The sequence below is a fragment of the Myripristis murdjan genome, chromosome 9 (genome assembly GCF_902150065.1).
Source record: "Myripristis murdjan chromosome 9, fMyrMur1.1, whole genome shotgun sequence".
NCBI classification, from domain to species: Eukaryota; Metazoa; Chordata; class Actinopteri; order Holocentriformes; family Holocentridae; genus Myripristis; species Myripristis murdjan.
Genome location: NC_043988.1, coordinates 34,675,112 through 34,692,206, shown reverse-complemented (window position 1 = coordinate 34,692,206; position 17,095 = coordinate 34,675,112). Strand labels below are relative to the sequence as shown.

Here is a 17,095-nt window from a genome sequence, read left to right as displayed (position 1 = left end):
CTCTTAAAATGAGCTGAGCTCAGCTGCAGTGTTGCTGCGTTGCTGTCTTGAGGCTGAAAGTGACTGAGCAGCAAACAGCAGCTCTGAAGTCAGTGCTGCAGGTCTCTCTGCTGTCTGAAGCTCATTATCAGACAGTGATGGTGGCCTCCATAGGGGGCGCCGGCGAGCGTCCGCTCTGCTTGTCCCACACACAGGGACGCTGCTTCACCTCAGGGAGCTCAGGTGGAGTCCTGATCTGCTCGGGAGCTTTCACTCCGTCTCCTTCCTTCTTACCTGGAGAATCCTCCATTAGAACAGCAGCCCACCAAGGTGGGACACACCTGGCTGTTAGAGGGGACGGGAGACGGCCTCTGATTGGTTTACTGCATTTTACGCCCAAAACACAGCCAGGATTAATGAAGAGACTCAGGACAAGCCTTTAGAGGCAGGAGCCTGGAGCAGCTCTGCCTTTAGTCCAGCAGCAGAGACTTGGAGCCTGAAGGAGCTGCAGCAGCTCTGCAGAGGAGCTCAGAGAGTTAAAATGCAGCCCTTTATCTCTGAAGTGGATCCTTACCTTCAGTTTGTTTTACAGCGTCACTAAAACATCACGGATTCAGTCTGTAAAACTGTTTCCAATTTGTCAACTAAGGACTTGTGGAAGTGTCACCTCTCACTGTAGGACTGTTATTTTCTGCTGTGATGTAAAATGTAAAATGTAAAATAATGCATGTGTGTGTTTGTGTGTCCCTTCCTCCAGGGGGGGCGTACTACCTGATCTCCAGGAGCCTGGGGCCCGAGTTCGGAGGCTCTATCGGTCTCATCTTCGCCTTCGCCAACGCTGTGGCCGTGGCCATGTATGTGGTCGGCTTCGCTGAGACCGTCGTCGAGCTGCTCAACGTGAGAAATGCTTGATGATCACTCCATCCATGATCCATCTTCTCAGTTATCCTGAGGGAGATCCCAGAAAGCAGGTTTAACAAACTGTCACAAAAACACAGAGCTCAGGGCTGCTAAATCAGATATGGCTTCAACGGCGTATCAGAGCCACTGCAGGGATAAAAAATAATCACAGAGCCTGGGGAGGAGGGGTAATATTATGAGAAAAAAATTTCCAAGAATAACTTTGTAAATTTATGAGAAAAAACATGGATATTCTCTGAGATTTAAGTGGTAAAATTACGAGAAAAAAACTTGAAAATTCTGAGATTATAATGTCACAAATTCACAAGAAAAAAACCTTGGGTATATAGTTTTTATAATACTATCAGATTTAATAAGAAGGTAATCCTTCTTATTAAATCTTCTCATCAGCATCTGGACTTTGAACATGACTTTGATATGACTTGGGCCGATTCAGAAGAAAACAACAATATTGTGGTTCCTTGGCAAACAAACAAATAAAAAATTAATAAACACACACACTTTCTTAGATGCATTTTAATAAAGGGAGGGAGGATTTTCAGGTGAAATTAAAGGTCAACAATCAATGTCAGATAGAAGAGGTGAACATCATCTGAAAGCTGGGAAACTGAAGATTAATTTGAGATGCAGCTCTGCTCTGTGTGTCGAGGTCTTCCAGTCATAAATCTGTAATAAACGTTGTGTTGTGGTTAGGCACCTATTTAGTATATAAGGGGTAGAACAATTTTATAGGATATGAAGGAAATGAAAGAAAAAATTCATGTTTTGATTTGGTGTCAAAAACGTTTGATATTTGGAGATTTCTGTAAGAATTGCATTTTTCAGCTTTCTGTTGTGTAAATGTGTCAGAAACTCGTCCTTATTGTCAGTCTGTGTGGAGAAGCAGAGCTCCTCTGAACGGCCTCGCTCTCTAGTTTGTGCCTGTAAAGTTTGATGAGGCTGTGATTCTCCTAGAGGTCACTAGAGGTCATTTTCTCCAGCGACGTCCAGTTTGACAAAAGTCTCTGCCTGCAGTGAAATGGCTGCTATGGGGGCCAACATCATCACACAGGAATCAAATGTGGCTCATTGAATCCACAAGAGTCTCAGCTTTCCAGTCAAAGCCAACTGATGCAGCTCCAAGACTGTTTAGGCCCCAGTCTGCACACACACACCATTTTACAACAGGCCACAAGAACACATGTGGACTGCAGGCTTTGGGGCCCAAACTGCATGGGATTAGCAGAAAGTGGGCGTGTCTGCAAAGGGGAGATTCAGTTTTTGATCTGTTATCGGTTCCAGGATGTTGACGCCCTGATGACTGACGAGGTGAACGACATTCGTATCGTCGGCACTCTGACCGTCATCCTGCTGCTGGGCATCTCTGTGGCCGGGATGGAGTGGGAGGCCAAGGTGAGACCGGCTGCTCTGGTTAGACTGGAGAATCCTGCACCTTTTGAATAGCTTTGGTCTTCACTTGGACACCTTGTGAGAAAAGACTGTCTGCATTTGTCCTCCTGCTTCCCTAAAAACACTAAATTTGTAATGCGTCCATTCATGGCAAAAAAAAAAAAAAAAAAAATCTTGTGAGTCATTATGAACCATTTAGTCAGATCATAACAATGCTCTTCTTATAAAAATTTTTTAATGATACTGGAAATTGGAAAAGACTCAATTTCCCTTCAAGAATGGGTAAGAGAGGAAGACTTTAAAATGAATAAATGAGTTCAAACATTTTACTGAAGACTGAAGTCAGCTGCGTTGTTGCGCCTTTGTAGTTTGAAACAATAAATTCACTTATTTTGAGTCTTTTCTCTTCCTGTGTTTTGAACATCCCTTGGTTACCTACGCAAAATTAGCATCTAATTCAATGCATTTCTTTATTTTCTGTGAAGTTTAAACAAACAGTGAATGATAATTAGACCTCCGCTCTCTGTCCATGGAGCTGAAACATGCACCAAAATAAATCTCACATGCAAACATTAGGCATCGTGAACGTAAGCCACAGCCGTATGTCTGTTAAAACACTTTTTCAGAGGAACAGCAGCTCCTTCTGTTCTGGCTGCTCAAAGACTGAATCCTGCAGTAAACACCTGAAAACTTCAATTAACAGACAGTTGAATCCATCTGCTCAGCAAAGACGGGAAATACTATCAGTTTGTTTATTTAAATCAGTAAGAATTAATATTACCCGCATAAAGATGAGGCTACCTACTCACATATCAACTGAGTGATAGCAAAGGATGATAAAAAAACAAACAAAGCTGCATCCGTGATGTCATGTCACATTGCCAGAACTTGTCTTTTAGTGAAACAACAAAGCCCCTGTGTGTGTTTCCATAACTTCTGATGTCTCTGATCTGGTGTTAACACAGTCATTGTGATGTGTTTGGACTTAACACAGGAAAATCCACTCACCTGTGGTGCATGAAGCTGATTAATTTTTCTGTTTTTACTGGAATAGCACAGCAGGAAGACATGATTTCCTGTGTGCAGTTCACTGACTGACACGTTTCAGGATTTCTGGGTATTGTAGCTCAAACAGTCGCCTCGTGTTTCCACTGGGGTCTCCGACGTGCAGACATTGTCTTTTTTTAATCGTGCCAAACCCGTCTCTTTGTGTGTTTGTCTTCCTCAGGCTCAGATTGTGCTGCTCATCATCCTGCTGGCAGCCATCGCAAACTACTTCATAGGAACCTTCCTCCCCATGGAGAGCAAGGAGCCCAAAGGATTCTTCGGCTACCACAGTCAGTCTGACGTCTCGTTATTGTAAAAAAAAAAAAGTCACTCTTTGGATTTTTGCTCACGGTTCGGCATGCAAAGCGATCACTTCCCCTGTTTGCTGCTCATTTGCCATTCACAGCGCGTGTGGAAGAGGCTTTTAAGTCTGACACGTTGCCTCCCCTCGGAGTTTTTAGGCTGTCTTTGCTGCAGCTAGATCCTTTTCACTGATCCATGTTGGCTCATCTTGTTTTTGTCTGAAACTTCATGTGCTGCTGCTCATGTTGACCGGGACTATCCTGGTAAAATGAAGGTTAAATATCACAGAATACCAAGTGTATTCTCTACCTCTGTATCCTGTGCATGAGAATCCCAACATGCTTATGCTAATCTATCTCCGATTTTACACAATCTTTAAAAAAATATACTTTTCAAAGGCAAAAAGCTAAGCTGTCAGTGTGTGTAGCCCTTAGTGGGAATTGAACCCTCAACCCTGGTGGTGTTATGGTGTGTTCAGATCACATGCGAGGTGAAGTTTCTCATCACAGGCGCAAATTTTTCATCCAAACTAAAACATTTCAACTCATTTGAATTTGAAAAATTATGTGTTTTCACATCATTCACGACGCATAAAATCACATTGTTTGCGTCATCCGGTGCAAATTCACGTTTATTCTTTGTATTGACTCTGTATGTTTGTAGTCGCACGGCATTGAAAATTTGCTTCACGTTTGGTGTGAACCCACAGTTAGTGCCTTGCTCCACGTGTTGAGCTACAGGAAGTGGAGCCCCTAACCTTGGCAGTGCTAACATTCAGATTAAAAGTAAGATTTTCTCTCCTTTCCCCCGTAGCGGCGATCCTGCTCGAGAACCTGGGTCCAGACTTCAGAGACGGCGAGACGTTCTTCTCCATGTTCGCCATTTTCTTCCCAGCAGCCACTGGGATCCTGGCAGGGGCGAACATCTCTGGTGACCTCGCTGTGAGTCTGGATTTTATTTTATTTTTTTTGTTTTGTTTTAAACTTTAATACACAGCACATTTTCCAGGCAGATACAGAAAAACTGAAGAGAGAAATGGTGAAAAAGGGTTTGCCACCATGATTTTAATGAAGATTAGTCAGAGTTTCTTTTACAGGCCAAGTGATTGGATCCTTGGTTTGTAATAAGTTTGCATTTTTGGGTAAACAAACAACTCCTGTTTCCTTGTTGCCGTACTGACACCTGAGGCCTGTATCACGAAGCAAGCTTAGTTTTCGCTGGATTAGCCAGACCCATCCGACTACACTAATCGAGATCATGGTGATCAGGGATAACCGGTATCACGACGCTGGTTATCAACTCGCTCACTCGATCCAGGTTTGCCTCATCAAGAGCCGTGAACGCGCACGTATAAAGGGCGGAGTCTGAGGCAGCCAACCAATCACAAACATGAACCACAAGGGAAAAAAGCACAGCGTATTTCACGGCGGAGGAGCAGCGTTTTATCGCCTACTGGAAAAGTATGGGGAGGAACGGCGTACTAGACTGGAAAAGTATGAGGAGGAAAACAACATCTACACACTAAATTGAACACTGCGGCTGCCGCTAAGAGAAGGCGGAATGCTTGGCAACGGATTGCCGACTGCATAAATGCGCAAATTACACATCGGTGGCTCAAGTCCACATCTGACGCTGAACCCCATGAACTGTACTGCACAGATGTGTTGTGTGTATGACAGGTATAGTTGAATTCCCCCACGTGTAACCCCTCAGCTGTCAATCAGGCCTATTCTCTCACACAGGAATAATTTGCCCCCCCAAAATATTTAGAGCTAATTAATTGTGCCATTTTAAATGTCCCTAAAATGTTGTGAAACGCCTCTAAAAATACTTTTAATTATCAAATTTCCTTTAATGATCTCTCCTGTGTGTGTTCCTCTCCTACAGAGTGTCAGCTGTGTATAGCAGGCAGCTGTTAGCCAGGCTGAAGCTGCTTCACATTACATACATTACATTACAGCCTCTCTCTCATACAGAGAGTCGTCGGCAAAATCTAACGGGTTTGATCGGTCAAGGAAAATCCTTTCACGCCGTAATGCTCTCCGGGATCCTCAATGATTGGTCAGGCCACGGTTTGGCAAACAGCTGATTGGCCAGGGGGCGGTGCTTTATGTAGGATTCAATCCTATCCTGAAAGTTAGCCTGCCCCGGAGCAGGCTAGCTTTCAGGATAGGATTAGGACAGGTTTTCTATCCCGATCAGAGGTGAACCAGCTTTGTGATACAGAAAATCCGGAGTTGAGCCTGAAGTTATCTCGCTAACCCCTTAATCCCGCTTCATGATACAGGCCTCTGGTGCACCGGAGATTTCTAGCAGTGATTATTGATTCCTGGTGATTGTATTGAAGTGAAGTGAAGTGAAGTGCATGGACTTTGATGGACTTTCTCCACCTGATAATAGCAGAGTGCAGTGGCATCTCTGTGTTTTTGGAGCTAAATATTGAATTCATGCACGGGCCGAGTCACTGCAGTTAGAAAACCAGCAGCTGCTTCCTGTATGTGGATGTTCAGCTGGTTGATTTCACACTGATTCACCTTCTGCTGCCAAGACATTTCAGCCATAATTCCACAGTTAGTTTACCAACATGATTCATGTGATAAACACGCCTTCAGTCTGCTGCTGAAATACACAGGATCCTCCATATTGAAGTGTTGTTTCCCCGCCTGCAGGATCCTCAGTCTGCCATCCCTAAAGGAACGCTGCTGGCCATCCTCATCACAGGAATCAGCTACGTGGCTGTCACCATTTCCACAGGTAAATATCGAAATATTCAGTGTTATGCGGCTCTAGCCTGGATCCCGCCCTCAAAAAACGCCAGTTAATTGAAATTAATTTATAATGAGAAGTAAACAAAACAAGGAAGAGTTGTGATGATACCGACCGTGAGCTAAATTTGGCAGTTTCTTCTGTTCTCGAGTTAACGGCACCGAAACTCAGGTTTTGTTAGATTTGCTGTTTGTCGAGTTGAGTACGGTGGCCCTGAGAGCTCAACACAGCAAAAAGAAAAGCAAAAAGACAAAACACGAGCGCCACAAGGCACATTCAACAGAGCTGCCTGTGCTGCAAAACACGGCCTGATTAACCCTCTGGTGCATGGCGGTCACTACAGTGGACAGCTGTTTAAAAGTCATTTCTCCTAAATGCAATGGTTTCTATGGTGGAATTGCATATCAGCTGTTAGAATACTCTCTGCTGCTCTCCTCCATTGAGGTTTATGTACAGACATAGTTCTTGTTGCTGAAAACATATTAATACTAGTATCATGACATGATAATACCAGTCCTGCATCCTGAAAGAAGTATGGAGACTCACAGAAATATTCATGCCCTAAGAAGAGTAAAAACACATAAGAAAAAAATATTTACTCAGGCTTTCATAGTTCATGCATCAAAGGGTTAATGTAATTGTGGTTTATCATATGATCTAATATTAATTGAGTGGAAAAAAAAAAAGAAGAACCAAGTTGCTCTTTTTGGGCTTGGTTTGACAGCCAAGGTTGTTTTGTTTTGTTTTTTTTTCCTCATCAGCTGGCAGCCCTGTCCATCAGCGGTGTTGAAAATGAGCTCAAATCAAAATGTTGTTGCTTTATTTTGACATTGTGATGGCATGATTCAGATATTACTGCAGATACAGAACCAGTCAAAACATTTGGACACACCTTTTCATTCACTGGTTTGGTTTTGATGTCAGTATTCATCTACAGAACAATGCAGAAAATAATATCTGATATCAAATCTTCCACGGTTACACAGCTATGATCCAAAAACACTGAGCCCGAACAGACAGTCACATGTTGAGCTCGACCTGGCCGGGCCTCCGTGCGAGTGTGTGTTGGTTTTGTGTCCCGGCAGGAGCCTGCATCGTGCGGGACGCCACCGGCGACCACAACGACACGGTGAGCGACACGGTGAACTGCACGGACGCAGCGTGCATGCTGGGATACGACTTCTCCATCTGCAAGGAGGGAGGCTGCCAGTTCGGCCTGATGAACAACTTCCAGGTACACACAGCCTCAGGAACAGCTGACAGGAAATATCTTCACTTTTAATTAAATATCTCAGTCAGTCAGCGTCATCCACCTCGGATATGAACGATTGATTATTGATTCATTATTATATCACCAAATACACTATGACATCAAGCGATTAATTTTAATGAGATGTTCTGATCAGATTACAAGAGAGTACGTTTGTATGTTTAGTATTACCATGATCAGTAGTATTAGCAGTCGTAGTAGTTATAGTTAATAATAGAAATAGAAATAATAGTATTTCACTGCTCAGTCGTTCAATAGAAAATTTAGCGATTATGATTTTGACTAATAGTTTTAGTCATTTATCAAGTAAAAATGGCAAACATTGTCTGGTTCCAGCTTCACTAAGATAACCACAATGCTAAGATCTTTCAAGTTTTTATAAAATCAAAACTTGTTTATTTATTTGTTTATTTATTTATTTATTTTTGGCTGTTTGTCAGACTAAGGAAGACATTTGAAGAAAAAACTTTGGGCTCTGGTGACTTCACATGAGGCTTTGTCTTCATTTTTCAATGATTATTTTTAATAAAATAATCATTTATTGCAACTCTAATTATGATTATCAACATTATTATTATTAGTAGTAGTAGTAGTAGTAGTAGTAGTATCATGGTTAGAGATAGTGAGCACCAGCTGACTTGAATCTGCAGTGTTTGGGGAGTTTGGAGCTCGGAAAGTGACTTTTGAAAGGCAGAAATCTCATCAGCTGATCAATCAGCTGATCAAAGAATTGTTGAGTCACTGGTGTTGATCAGCAGCCATTGTGGATCAATATGGCCCTTCTGGGAGTCGGGGGCACTAAAGGCCTGCCGGACCCACTCGACCTGAACGTTCACCCACCTGTGTGTGTGTGTGTGTGTGTGTGTGTGTGTGTGTTAGAGTGAAGACTCACACCTGAACCCCAAAGCCTCTGCAGTTAGCCTCTGTGCTAACGGGGCTAGCTGTCCCGGGGCTGAAGACACTGTCAATCTGTCAATCTGAGTTCCTGCCACTTTAACAAGCAGCAGCTCCAAACACAGAGCAGGTGCATCACTGACGCCCCATAACAGGAACTAACATCTGTGTCACTTGATCCTCAGATGTGGTGGGAGATGGCTGCACTTGTTTTGTGTGTGTGTGTGTGTGTGTGTGTGTGTGTGTGTCAGAGCTGTTCCCAAACAAAGGAGCAGCAGAGATAATACTGACTGTTGTTTGGAGGGAGTCACAAGGCTCCTGCTGGCCGGAGCCAGAGCTGAATGAGGGCATTGACAGCAGCCACCTACACACACACACACACACACACACACACACACACACACACACACACACACACACACACACACACACACACACGCAGCACAGCGACACTGATATTGGTGACATGGTGCACAAACTGTCCTCTGGTGCAGACAGAAACATCTTGTTCTGGTTTTGTTAGTTTTCTGCCTTAAAGCTTCATCCTGGTGATTCTGCACGTTCAGTGTAAAATCCACAAAATGTAGACACTTTGTGAACTTTGTGTTCTGCTGATGGGGTTTCAGAGCTGCCACATCACTCCTCCTCCCTTTCCTCCAGCCGCTGGTTTCCATTCATTCCACTACGAGATGAACATGAACTTTCAGAGCCTTCACACTTTCTTCACTCCAGTTTTCCATCAGCCCAGTAAAGTCCTCCACATGAGTTTTCCTAAAAGCAGCAGCACTGTTGGCTTTTCAGGACTTTTTCACACCGAAACACTCCCTCCTCCTCCTCTGCCAGGGAAAATAGTCCAATAGCGCAAACTCAAAATCACTGGGATGATCCTTTAAGTCACTCTGAAAAAAAAAAAAAGCCAAAAATTCAGATTGCATCCAGTCGGTTAAACGAACTCTCCTGTGTGTTTCCTCCACGCTGCTGCTTCCTGAGAAGTTTTGACGAGGCTCCAACTTTTACTAACTACTAACCAGCACCTGATGTGGGTATGTATGTCCATAACGTGCATATATATGTATGTTTGTTTGTTTATTTATTCATTTGAGACGCTCAGCTACACGTGTGCATGGCGCGGCGCTGCCACTGTGCCACCCTGCAGGTTGAATAGAGCAGTGGAGCGACACCTTGTGGTGACACAGTGGTACTGCTGGTTGGATTTTTGGAAATCAGCTGGTTAAAGAGAGCGATGAAACTAACAGTGCATTCAGAAAGTATTCAGACCCACTTCACTTTTTCACTTTTGTTATGTTGTAGCCATGCTACAATCGTTTAAATTCATTTTTTCTCTCATTGATCTACTCTGTAATTCATTTTGGGGCAGAACCTTCCCATTCATGTGACAGTGAAGGAGATAATGAACCAAACTTGGTGGATGTATTACACTCACATGCAGCCGCAGATAAGAATCCAAACTATCATGCTGATGTTTTTTTTTTTTTTTTGCTGTGGTTTAGGCCGTAGATGAATCCATGTCCTTTAATTTAAACACACCGTCCTGATTCCAGTCACCCTGGCCTGTGTCCTGTTTAAGTGGAGGGACACCATTTCTGATGATTCTATGATCAAAATGTCTGTTTGACCTCTTTGAACTCTTTTTTGCCCTTTCTTCTGAGTGAAGCCTATAAAGAAATTTCTATTTTTGGACTTAAGCCTCTGTCAAGGATTTTTTTTTTTTAAATTCCCTGGAGAGTGCAGTGTTGCGTTGCATCAAAGTGTCTAAGCTCTCAGTATTTGCTCATTCCCTGCAGATTTCATGCCATGCATCATGCAGCTCCTTCCACCACCCCGACATCTTCCCACTATTAATCCAACATACTATATAATGTTTGGCTAGCTAATTCATCTGTGCTTACTGCTGTGCTGTAAGTGTCATGATTCAGTATGCAGGCAATGATTTCTTCAGCAGATTCCTCACACTGCGAGGAGTCCCAAACCTCCCCCAAGCAGAGCCTGTCCTCCAAATATAACTGTGTTACCACTTTCAATAAATGGTCAACACCTTGACCTAAATGTCTCTGACTAAAATTACTTAATATCTACACTCAGTAGCCACTTTATTAGGTCAACCTGCACAATCTAGTCCAATCTAATCCAGCTGTTGTGCCACAAAGTTTCCTCTCCTGCTGCCTATAATGCTCAGCTTGTCTTGTTGTCACGGTAACAGAGGTGTTCATTCACTTCTATGTTTGGCATTGAGCTCATAGTTAGTGCTGCTGTTGGACTGGACTGCACTTTACTGACAGCTGTTTCCACTATTCTGTCCCCCCTCATTGTATATAAATAGGGAGGACAAAAAATTAGAAACCCCTCTCAATATAATGCAGTCCAGTAGCAGACCTCTGCAAACTACAACCTCAGTAATAAACACAGAATTAAAGTGACACATTCTGCACAATGTCAACACAAACTGAACATTATAAACTTTGTTAAAAGGTGGAGTTTCTGGCAGAGCTGCTGAGCTGAGCTGGTCAGACTGGACAGGTGGAGCTGAGGGAGGGACACTGAGTGGAAATGTATTGTCTTTATAAAGAACCACACTCTTAAACCATTCATTTACTGTGAATAAGAATAAAAATGGACTAAGGTCTGTGGTATGATCTTGAACTAGTTCCTCACACCTTCGATACGACGCGTGCACAGGACCTTCAGTCTTACACACACACACAAAAAAAGACCACGTTTAATAATGAACGTGTGATTTGTTCTTTTCTCTGTGAAACTCCACCATAATGAAGACATGGCAGGTTGAGTCATGGTTCATTTAGAAAACTGCTGAAGTTCATCACAGGTTAACTGCCTCTCTCTCTCTCTCTCTCTCTCTCTCTCTCTCTCTCTGTGTGTGTGTGTGTGTGTGTGTGTGTGCGTGCCACCCAGGTCATGAGCCTGGTGTCGGGTTTTGGTCCTCTGATCACTGCTGGGATCTTCTCGGCCACTCTGTCCTCAGCTCTGGCCTCGCTGGTCAGCGCTCCCAAAGTCTTCCAGGTCAGAAACTCTCGCTTTTATTTCTGTTTTATCTCTTTTTTGTCCATTTTAAATGTATTCATCTCTGGTTTATCATAAAGCACTTTATAACGTTGATTTTGAGTTGCGAAGTGCTTACTTACTTCAAAACAGACTGAATTTGAAAAAAAAAAACTGACTTTTTAATCTAATTTTTAAATCTTGATAACTGTTATTGGGTAATGACTGAATGAATGAATTAACAAAAAAAGAGCAAAATAATGACTCAACTCACAAATGAATATATAAATTAACAAATGAATGAATGAACACACAAGTCCAGTGAATATTTTTGTATAATATTATTATTAGAGGAAGAAATCGGAATGTTTGAACTAGAAAATCAATAAAATGTGAACAAAATGAATGAACAAACAAATGAAACAATGCATTAACAAATGATGTTACTGTAACAAACTAGTGAATGAATGAATGAATGAATGCACGAACAACTCTCTGTCTCCAGGCTCTGTGCAAAGACAACATCTACCCCGGGCTGGGCGTGTTTGCAAAGGGTTATGGGAAAAACAACGAGCCTCTCCGCGGTTACGTCCTGACCTTCTGCATCGGCCTCGCCTTCATCCTCATTGGTAGGCCGCTGCACGCATCACCGCTGCTCCGGCCAATCACAAGCACATTTACCCAGAGACGTTCAGTTCATGCTCTATGTTTACTCTGAGCTTCCCAAAGTGTGGTCCTGGGACCCTCAGGGGGTCTTTGAGGGAATTCCAGGGGTCGCCAGAAAAATGAAAAGTTTTTTAGTTGCAGTGTTATTCCACTTTCTAGAGGACAGAATAATACTTAAATAAGACAAAATAATACATAAATAAGACATAATACAGGACATAAAACAAGGTTTAAAAGACAAATTAGAGTGAAGAAAATTAATAAGGAGGCTAAAAAAAAAGACATAAAGCAAGATTTAAAAGAGTTAAGCCTGAGGTGCATGAGGGATGGGACCCTACAAAAATGACCCGCATTAGATTCAATGTGTTTTTCCAGTAATTTAAGATGAGTATATTAATCCAATTTGCTAAACTTTAATAAATAAACATATTTCGTGTGCACACCAATGATTTGTAATTTAAAATATGGTTATTTGGGTGACACATGGTGGCCCAGGACAAAAAGTACTTCTCCAACCTGTGGCAACAAATGTGCCATCTTACGCTTAAAAAAAATAATAATAATAAAAAAAATAAATCGATTTTCATACAGTAAAAAAAAAAAAAAAGATGTAGATAATATTGATAATATTGACATGATATGATGTAATATGATAGTTTCTAAAAAATGTGTACAATAGTCTGGTAAGTGTGTACACTACTGAATGTGAAATGTGCTCAACACTAAAGAAGCTTTATATTAATTACGGATCAAATGGTCTCATCTCATCTAAAACATCTATTTTCTTAAAAAGTAGAAAAAGTAAATAAAAAAATGAATGCAAAGATATCAAAAACAAGATTTTTGAGGGATATTTATTTATTATTATATGAGGAATAGTTATTGATGAATCACATGAGGTCATGGAGCGGCATCAGTTGCTCTGGCAATTACCAGAGAAACTGATTACCCAGTAGGCAATGTGTTGTGTGCTTTATTGTGTTCTTAATTATGAGTCCAAAAAGCTGCTTCCTGTTGTCATACTGAATGTCAGGCCATGTTCACGCCACAAGCAAGATAGATTATTTTTATATTAATTTAAAAATGTCCTTTCCTTAAATTATAAAATTCAGCCTGCATAAATTTGATGAAGAGCTTGTGACGGGTAGCACACTAAAAAGCAACAAAAACATCACGGTTACTTTTTCAGTCCCACATCGCCTGTAGTCACATTGATCTATTGTGATATATTGAATTTGAATATTTTGTCTCATGATTCATGTTGAATACTGAAACCGCTCTGTGTGTGTCTCTCTAAGGCGAGTTGAACATCATCGCTCCCATCATCTCCAACTTCTTCCTGGCCTCCTACGCGCTCATCAACTTCTCCGTCTTCCACGCCTCCCTGGCCAACTCTCCAGGTGAGCACGCCGCCGTGTCGCCGCCGTAACACGGTGACGTCGTGCTAAATAACAACAACCTGCAGCCACCCGGCATCGCAGCCCCACATACAGTCTCAGTCCTCCTCAAAATGCAGGATTCAGTTCACTCCAGTTATTATTTTTGTCTTTTTCCTGTCATTTAGTCACTGATTTTCACAGTTTTTACACTTTCTGGTCGCTCATACAGGCTGATGCAAGTTATAAATCACTTACACCACGGACTGGGTGTTCTGTTCTGATTGGCTGGCAGGTGTGCATTAAAACCATGTATTGCACACAAAGTTCAGCTCAAGTTCATCTGGTACCCATTAAATAGAACTCGCATTAAAAAGCAGAGCTGAGGGATCGACTTGACCGGGTGTCAGTGGGATAATCAACCAGTAGGTGTGTGTTAAAATGGTTTTAAGGTTTGACGTGGAGGCAACGACCCACCTGACTCGCTGATTATCCCTTACTTATTATTTAACAGCCCTGTCAAAAGGCCCCATATAGATAAGTATGATAATACTGTGGTATGTTCCTTTATCCTCTATGAATCTATCATGGAGGTTTGTGCCACAAGTCATCAGGATTAGTGACACCGCAGCAATATTTCTGCTCTGGAGGTGGAAATAATCCGATTGGCTGGTTTAAACTTCAGTGGGTGGAGCCAAAGAGCAACATTTTTTTCACATGGAAAGTGAACGTGAACCGAACGGTGAAAATGTGGATAAGCTGTCGGTCGGTCTGTCTTAAACCAATCATCACACCTCTCCAAATCGTTTGCTCACTGGGTCACGTCGGGTGTGTGTCTGCCTCTCGCCTCAGGGTGGCGTCCCAGCTTCAAGTACTACAACAAGTGGGTGTCGCTGGCGGGGGCCATCCTGTGCTGCGTGGTGATGTTCGTGATCAACTGGTGGGCGGCGCTGGTCACCCTGCTCATCGTGCTCGCGCTCTACATCTACGTCAGCTACAAGAAACCTGGTGCACACACACTCACACACACACACACACACACACACACACGCACACACACACACACAGAGAGAGAGAGAGAGAGAGAGAGTACAGCTCATAGTTTGCACTGTGGAAAGCTTTGATCCATTTAAACCACTTTTACAAGTAATGTGGGTTCATGCATTTGATAAAATTCATTTGCAGTGTTTTAACTACTAAAGACTGTTTTCATTGTCAATCTACAGATTTTATTTATTTTTCAGTAAATCGACCAAAACATTTAGCCTGTAAAGTCAAAAAATAATGAGAAAATCAGATGGGAAGTGATCAGTGAGATGTGATTTCTTCAAATGTCTTCCTCAGTCTGACCAAAAAAAATACCTAAATCATGAATTACAAAAAAAAAAATCAATGAATGGACGAGAGGAAGACAATTGAAGCATCTTGTGAAGCTGCAATCTGACACTTTTTAGGGTCTTTACTTATTAAATTATTGACTTAAATGACTGATGATTAATCAATAATCAAAATGATGAATAATACATTTTTGGTCGATTGATTAATTATTTCAGTGCTGGCTTTAACACATAAATGCAATAAACTGCCTATTTGTAGTTGTAGTTCTTTGTTTTTATTATCATGTAGTTCTGTTCATTTTTTAATGAGCTTGACACTGAAACCCTGTTTTTTTTATATCCTTGCCCACATATGTTGTGCTTTTTTATTATCATTATGATTATTATTATTCATGGAGCTCTCTGTTGTGTAGATGTGAACTGGGGCTCGTCGACTCAGGCTCTGATGTACAACCAGGCTCTGACCCACTGCCTGCACCTCACCGGCGTCGAGGACCACGTGAAAAACTTCAGGTCAGGTTGTGGGTTTGATTCCGGCTCAGAGTGACCAGCGCAGCCCGGGGTTTGGGGTTTCAGAGTCAAAAATGAAGCCATGATATATGGATGGAAGACTGAGCTACACAAAACACACCTCTCAACACAAGAAGATATACATAAACATATACAGTATATCTTCACAAAAATAAATGCAACAAATAACAACATAAAAATAAAGTAGCTCAATACACAAAATATAAAAAAGGAAAACCTTTGCAGACCCTATCAGACCTTCCAATAAAATATACTAAAATATATCCATAGACCTTTACCTTTAAACATTTCCACAGACTATATGAATAATGAAACAGATCTATATAGATCTACATAATATATAATTTTAATATGATTTTCATGTGTTAGTCCCTGATGATACTTAGGGGGCAGAGACTGTCAGACTTGGTCCAGCCTTATAGAAAACATTTTTATAATATCTATATATAATATAACCTGCAGCACGCCTGCTTTGAGTTGTTGGATGTCGCCAAACGAAGCCTTGAAAGTCATTGCCAAGGCCTGGAATTCAGTTTCCATGACTTTGGGAACCCTGTACTGATAACTGCAGTAAGTAGCTGAGTTTCCATCCAAACATTTTTTAAGCACATTTTGATTATTTGATGCAAAAATGCAAATAAATGCAGGTTTTGGTCGACTACATTATGCAAATTATCCCGAAAGGGCACTTTAAATATGATGTAATCAAATATCAATGGCCAAACAGAAGATGGAGACACTGAATGACCTGCCTTCTAACAAGACTCATACACACACACACACATACACACGCACACACAGTCAAATGATGTTGGTATTATGATATTACTCTAACAAGTATCAGTCTGAATGTTCACTATGTCAGAGCTTATTCGGCAAAGGAGTTCAGTGTATTAACTCTTTTTCTAAACCACCTCAGACGTCTTTCTTCACTGGCTGCCGTTTCCATCCATCTTTTCTAACGTGACTCTTGAAAATGAGCCTAAAAACACGTGGAAGGAAAACGCGGCTCCTCTGAGTGTGTGTTCTCCGTCCCTGCAGGCCGCAGTGTTTGGTGCTGACTGGGTTTCCGAACTCCCGTCCCGCTCTGCTCCATCTGGTCCACTCCTTCACCAAGAACGTGGGCCTCATGGTCTGCGGCCACGTCAGAACGGTGCGTACACATCTGCCGCTTTAAAGGCTAAACCCACCTCACGCTGCTGCTGTCCCACATCAGTCTGTGACGCTCAGTGCATTTCAGGAGGTATCTTGTGATGAAGTTCTGTAATTTGCGTCTTTGGTGAACCTCCTTTCCCTCAACCTGCTGCCTCTACTTGTTAGTTACTTACCTATTTTACCCCTATTTTTCCTTCTTGTTAGTGCAGATAAAACTGCAAGAGCACGGGAGCTCGTTTTGGGGGTTGACATTGAGAGTTGCAACTTAAAGGCAGAATGAGTTGGATTTTCCTAAAAAACAGAACTAATCCTCTCCATCATGACTTGTGAGCCACCAGCAGTGTCTAGAAAACAGAATGGATATTGTACTTTAAAACATTGTGTATTGCACTTAAAAATGTTGTATATTGCATTTAAAATGTGAAAAGTGGCTCCGCAGGTTA

The 17,095-nt window shown here is 41.9% G+C and overlaps 1 protein-coding gene across 1 annotated transcript in view; it reads left to right on the top strand.

Moving 5' to 3' along the window:
• LOC115365212 (solute carrier family 12 member 2) overlaps positions 1-17,095 on the top strand; it is a 31,456-nt gene that overhangs the window by 4,685 nt on the left and 9,676 nt on the right. The window contains exons 5-16 of the mRNA XM_030060090.1: positions 737-876; positions 2,182-2,292; positions 3,518-3,626; positions 4,453-4,580; positions 6,309-6,393; positions 7,491-7,639; positions 11,501-11,608; positions 12,093-12,216; positions 13,552-13,653; positions 14,482-14,637; positions 15,380-15,479; positions 16,539-16,650. Of these exons, the coding sequence (XP_029915950.1) occupies positions 737-876; positions 2,182-2,292; positions 3,518-3,626; positions 4,453-4,580; positions 6,309-6,393; positions 7,491-7,639; positions 11,501-11,608; positions 12,093-12,216; positions 13,552-13,653; positions 14,482-14,637; positions 15,380-15,479; positions 16,539-16,650 (1,424 nt within the window). The remainder of the gene's footprint in view (positions 1-736; positions 877-2,181; positions 2,293-3,517; positions 3,627-4,452; positions 4,581-6,308; positions 6,394-7,490; positions 7,640-11,500; positions 11,609-12,092; positions 12,217-13,551; positions 13,654-14,481; positions 14,638-15,379; positions 15,480-16,538; positions 16,651-17,095) is intronic.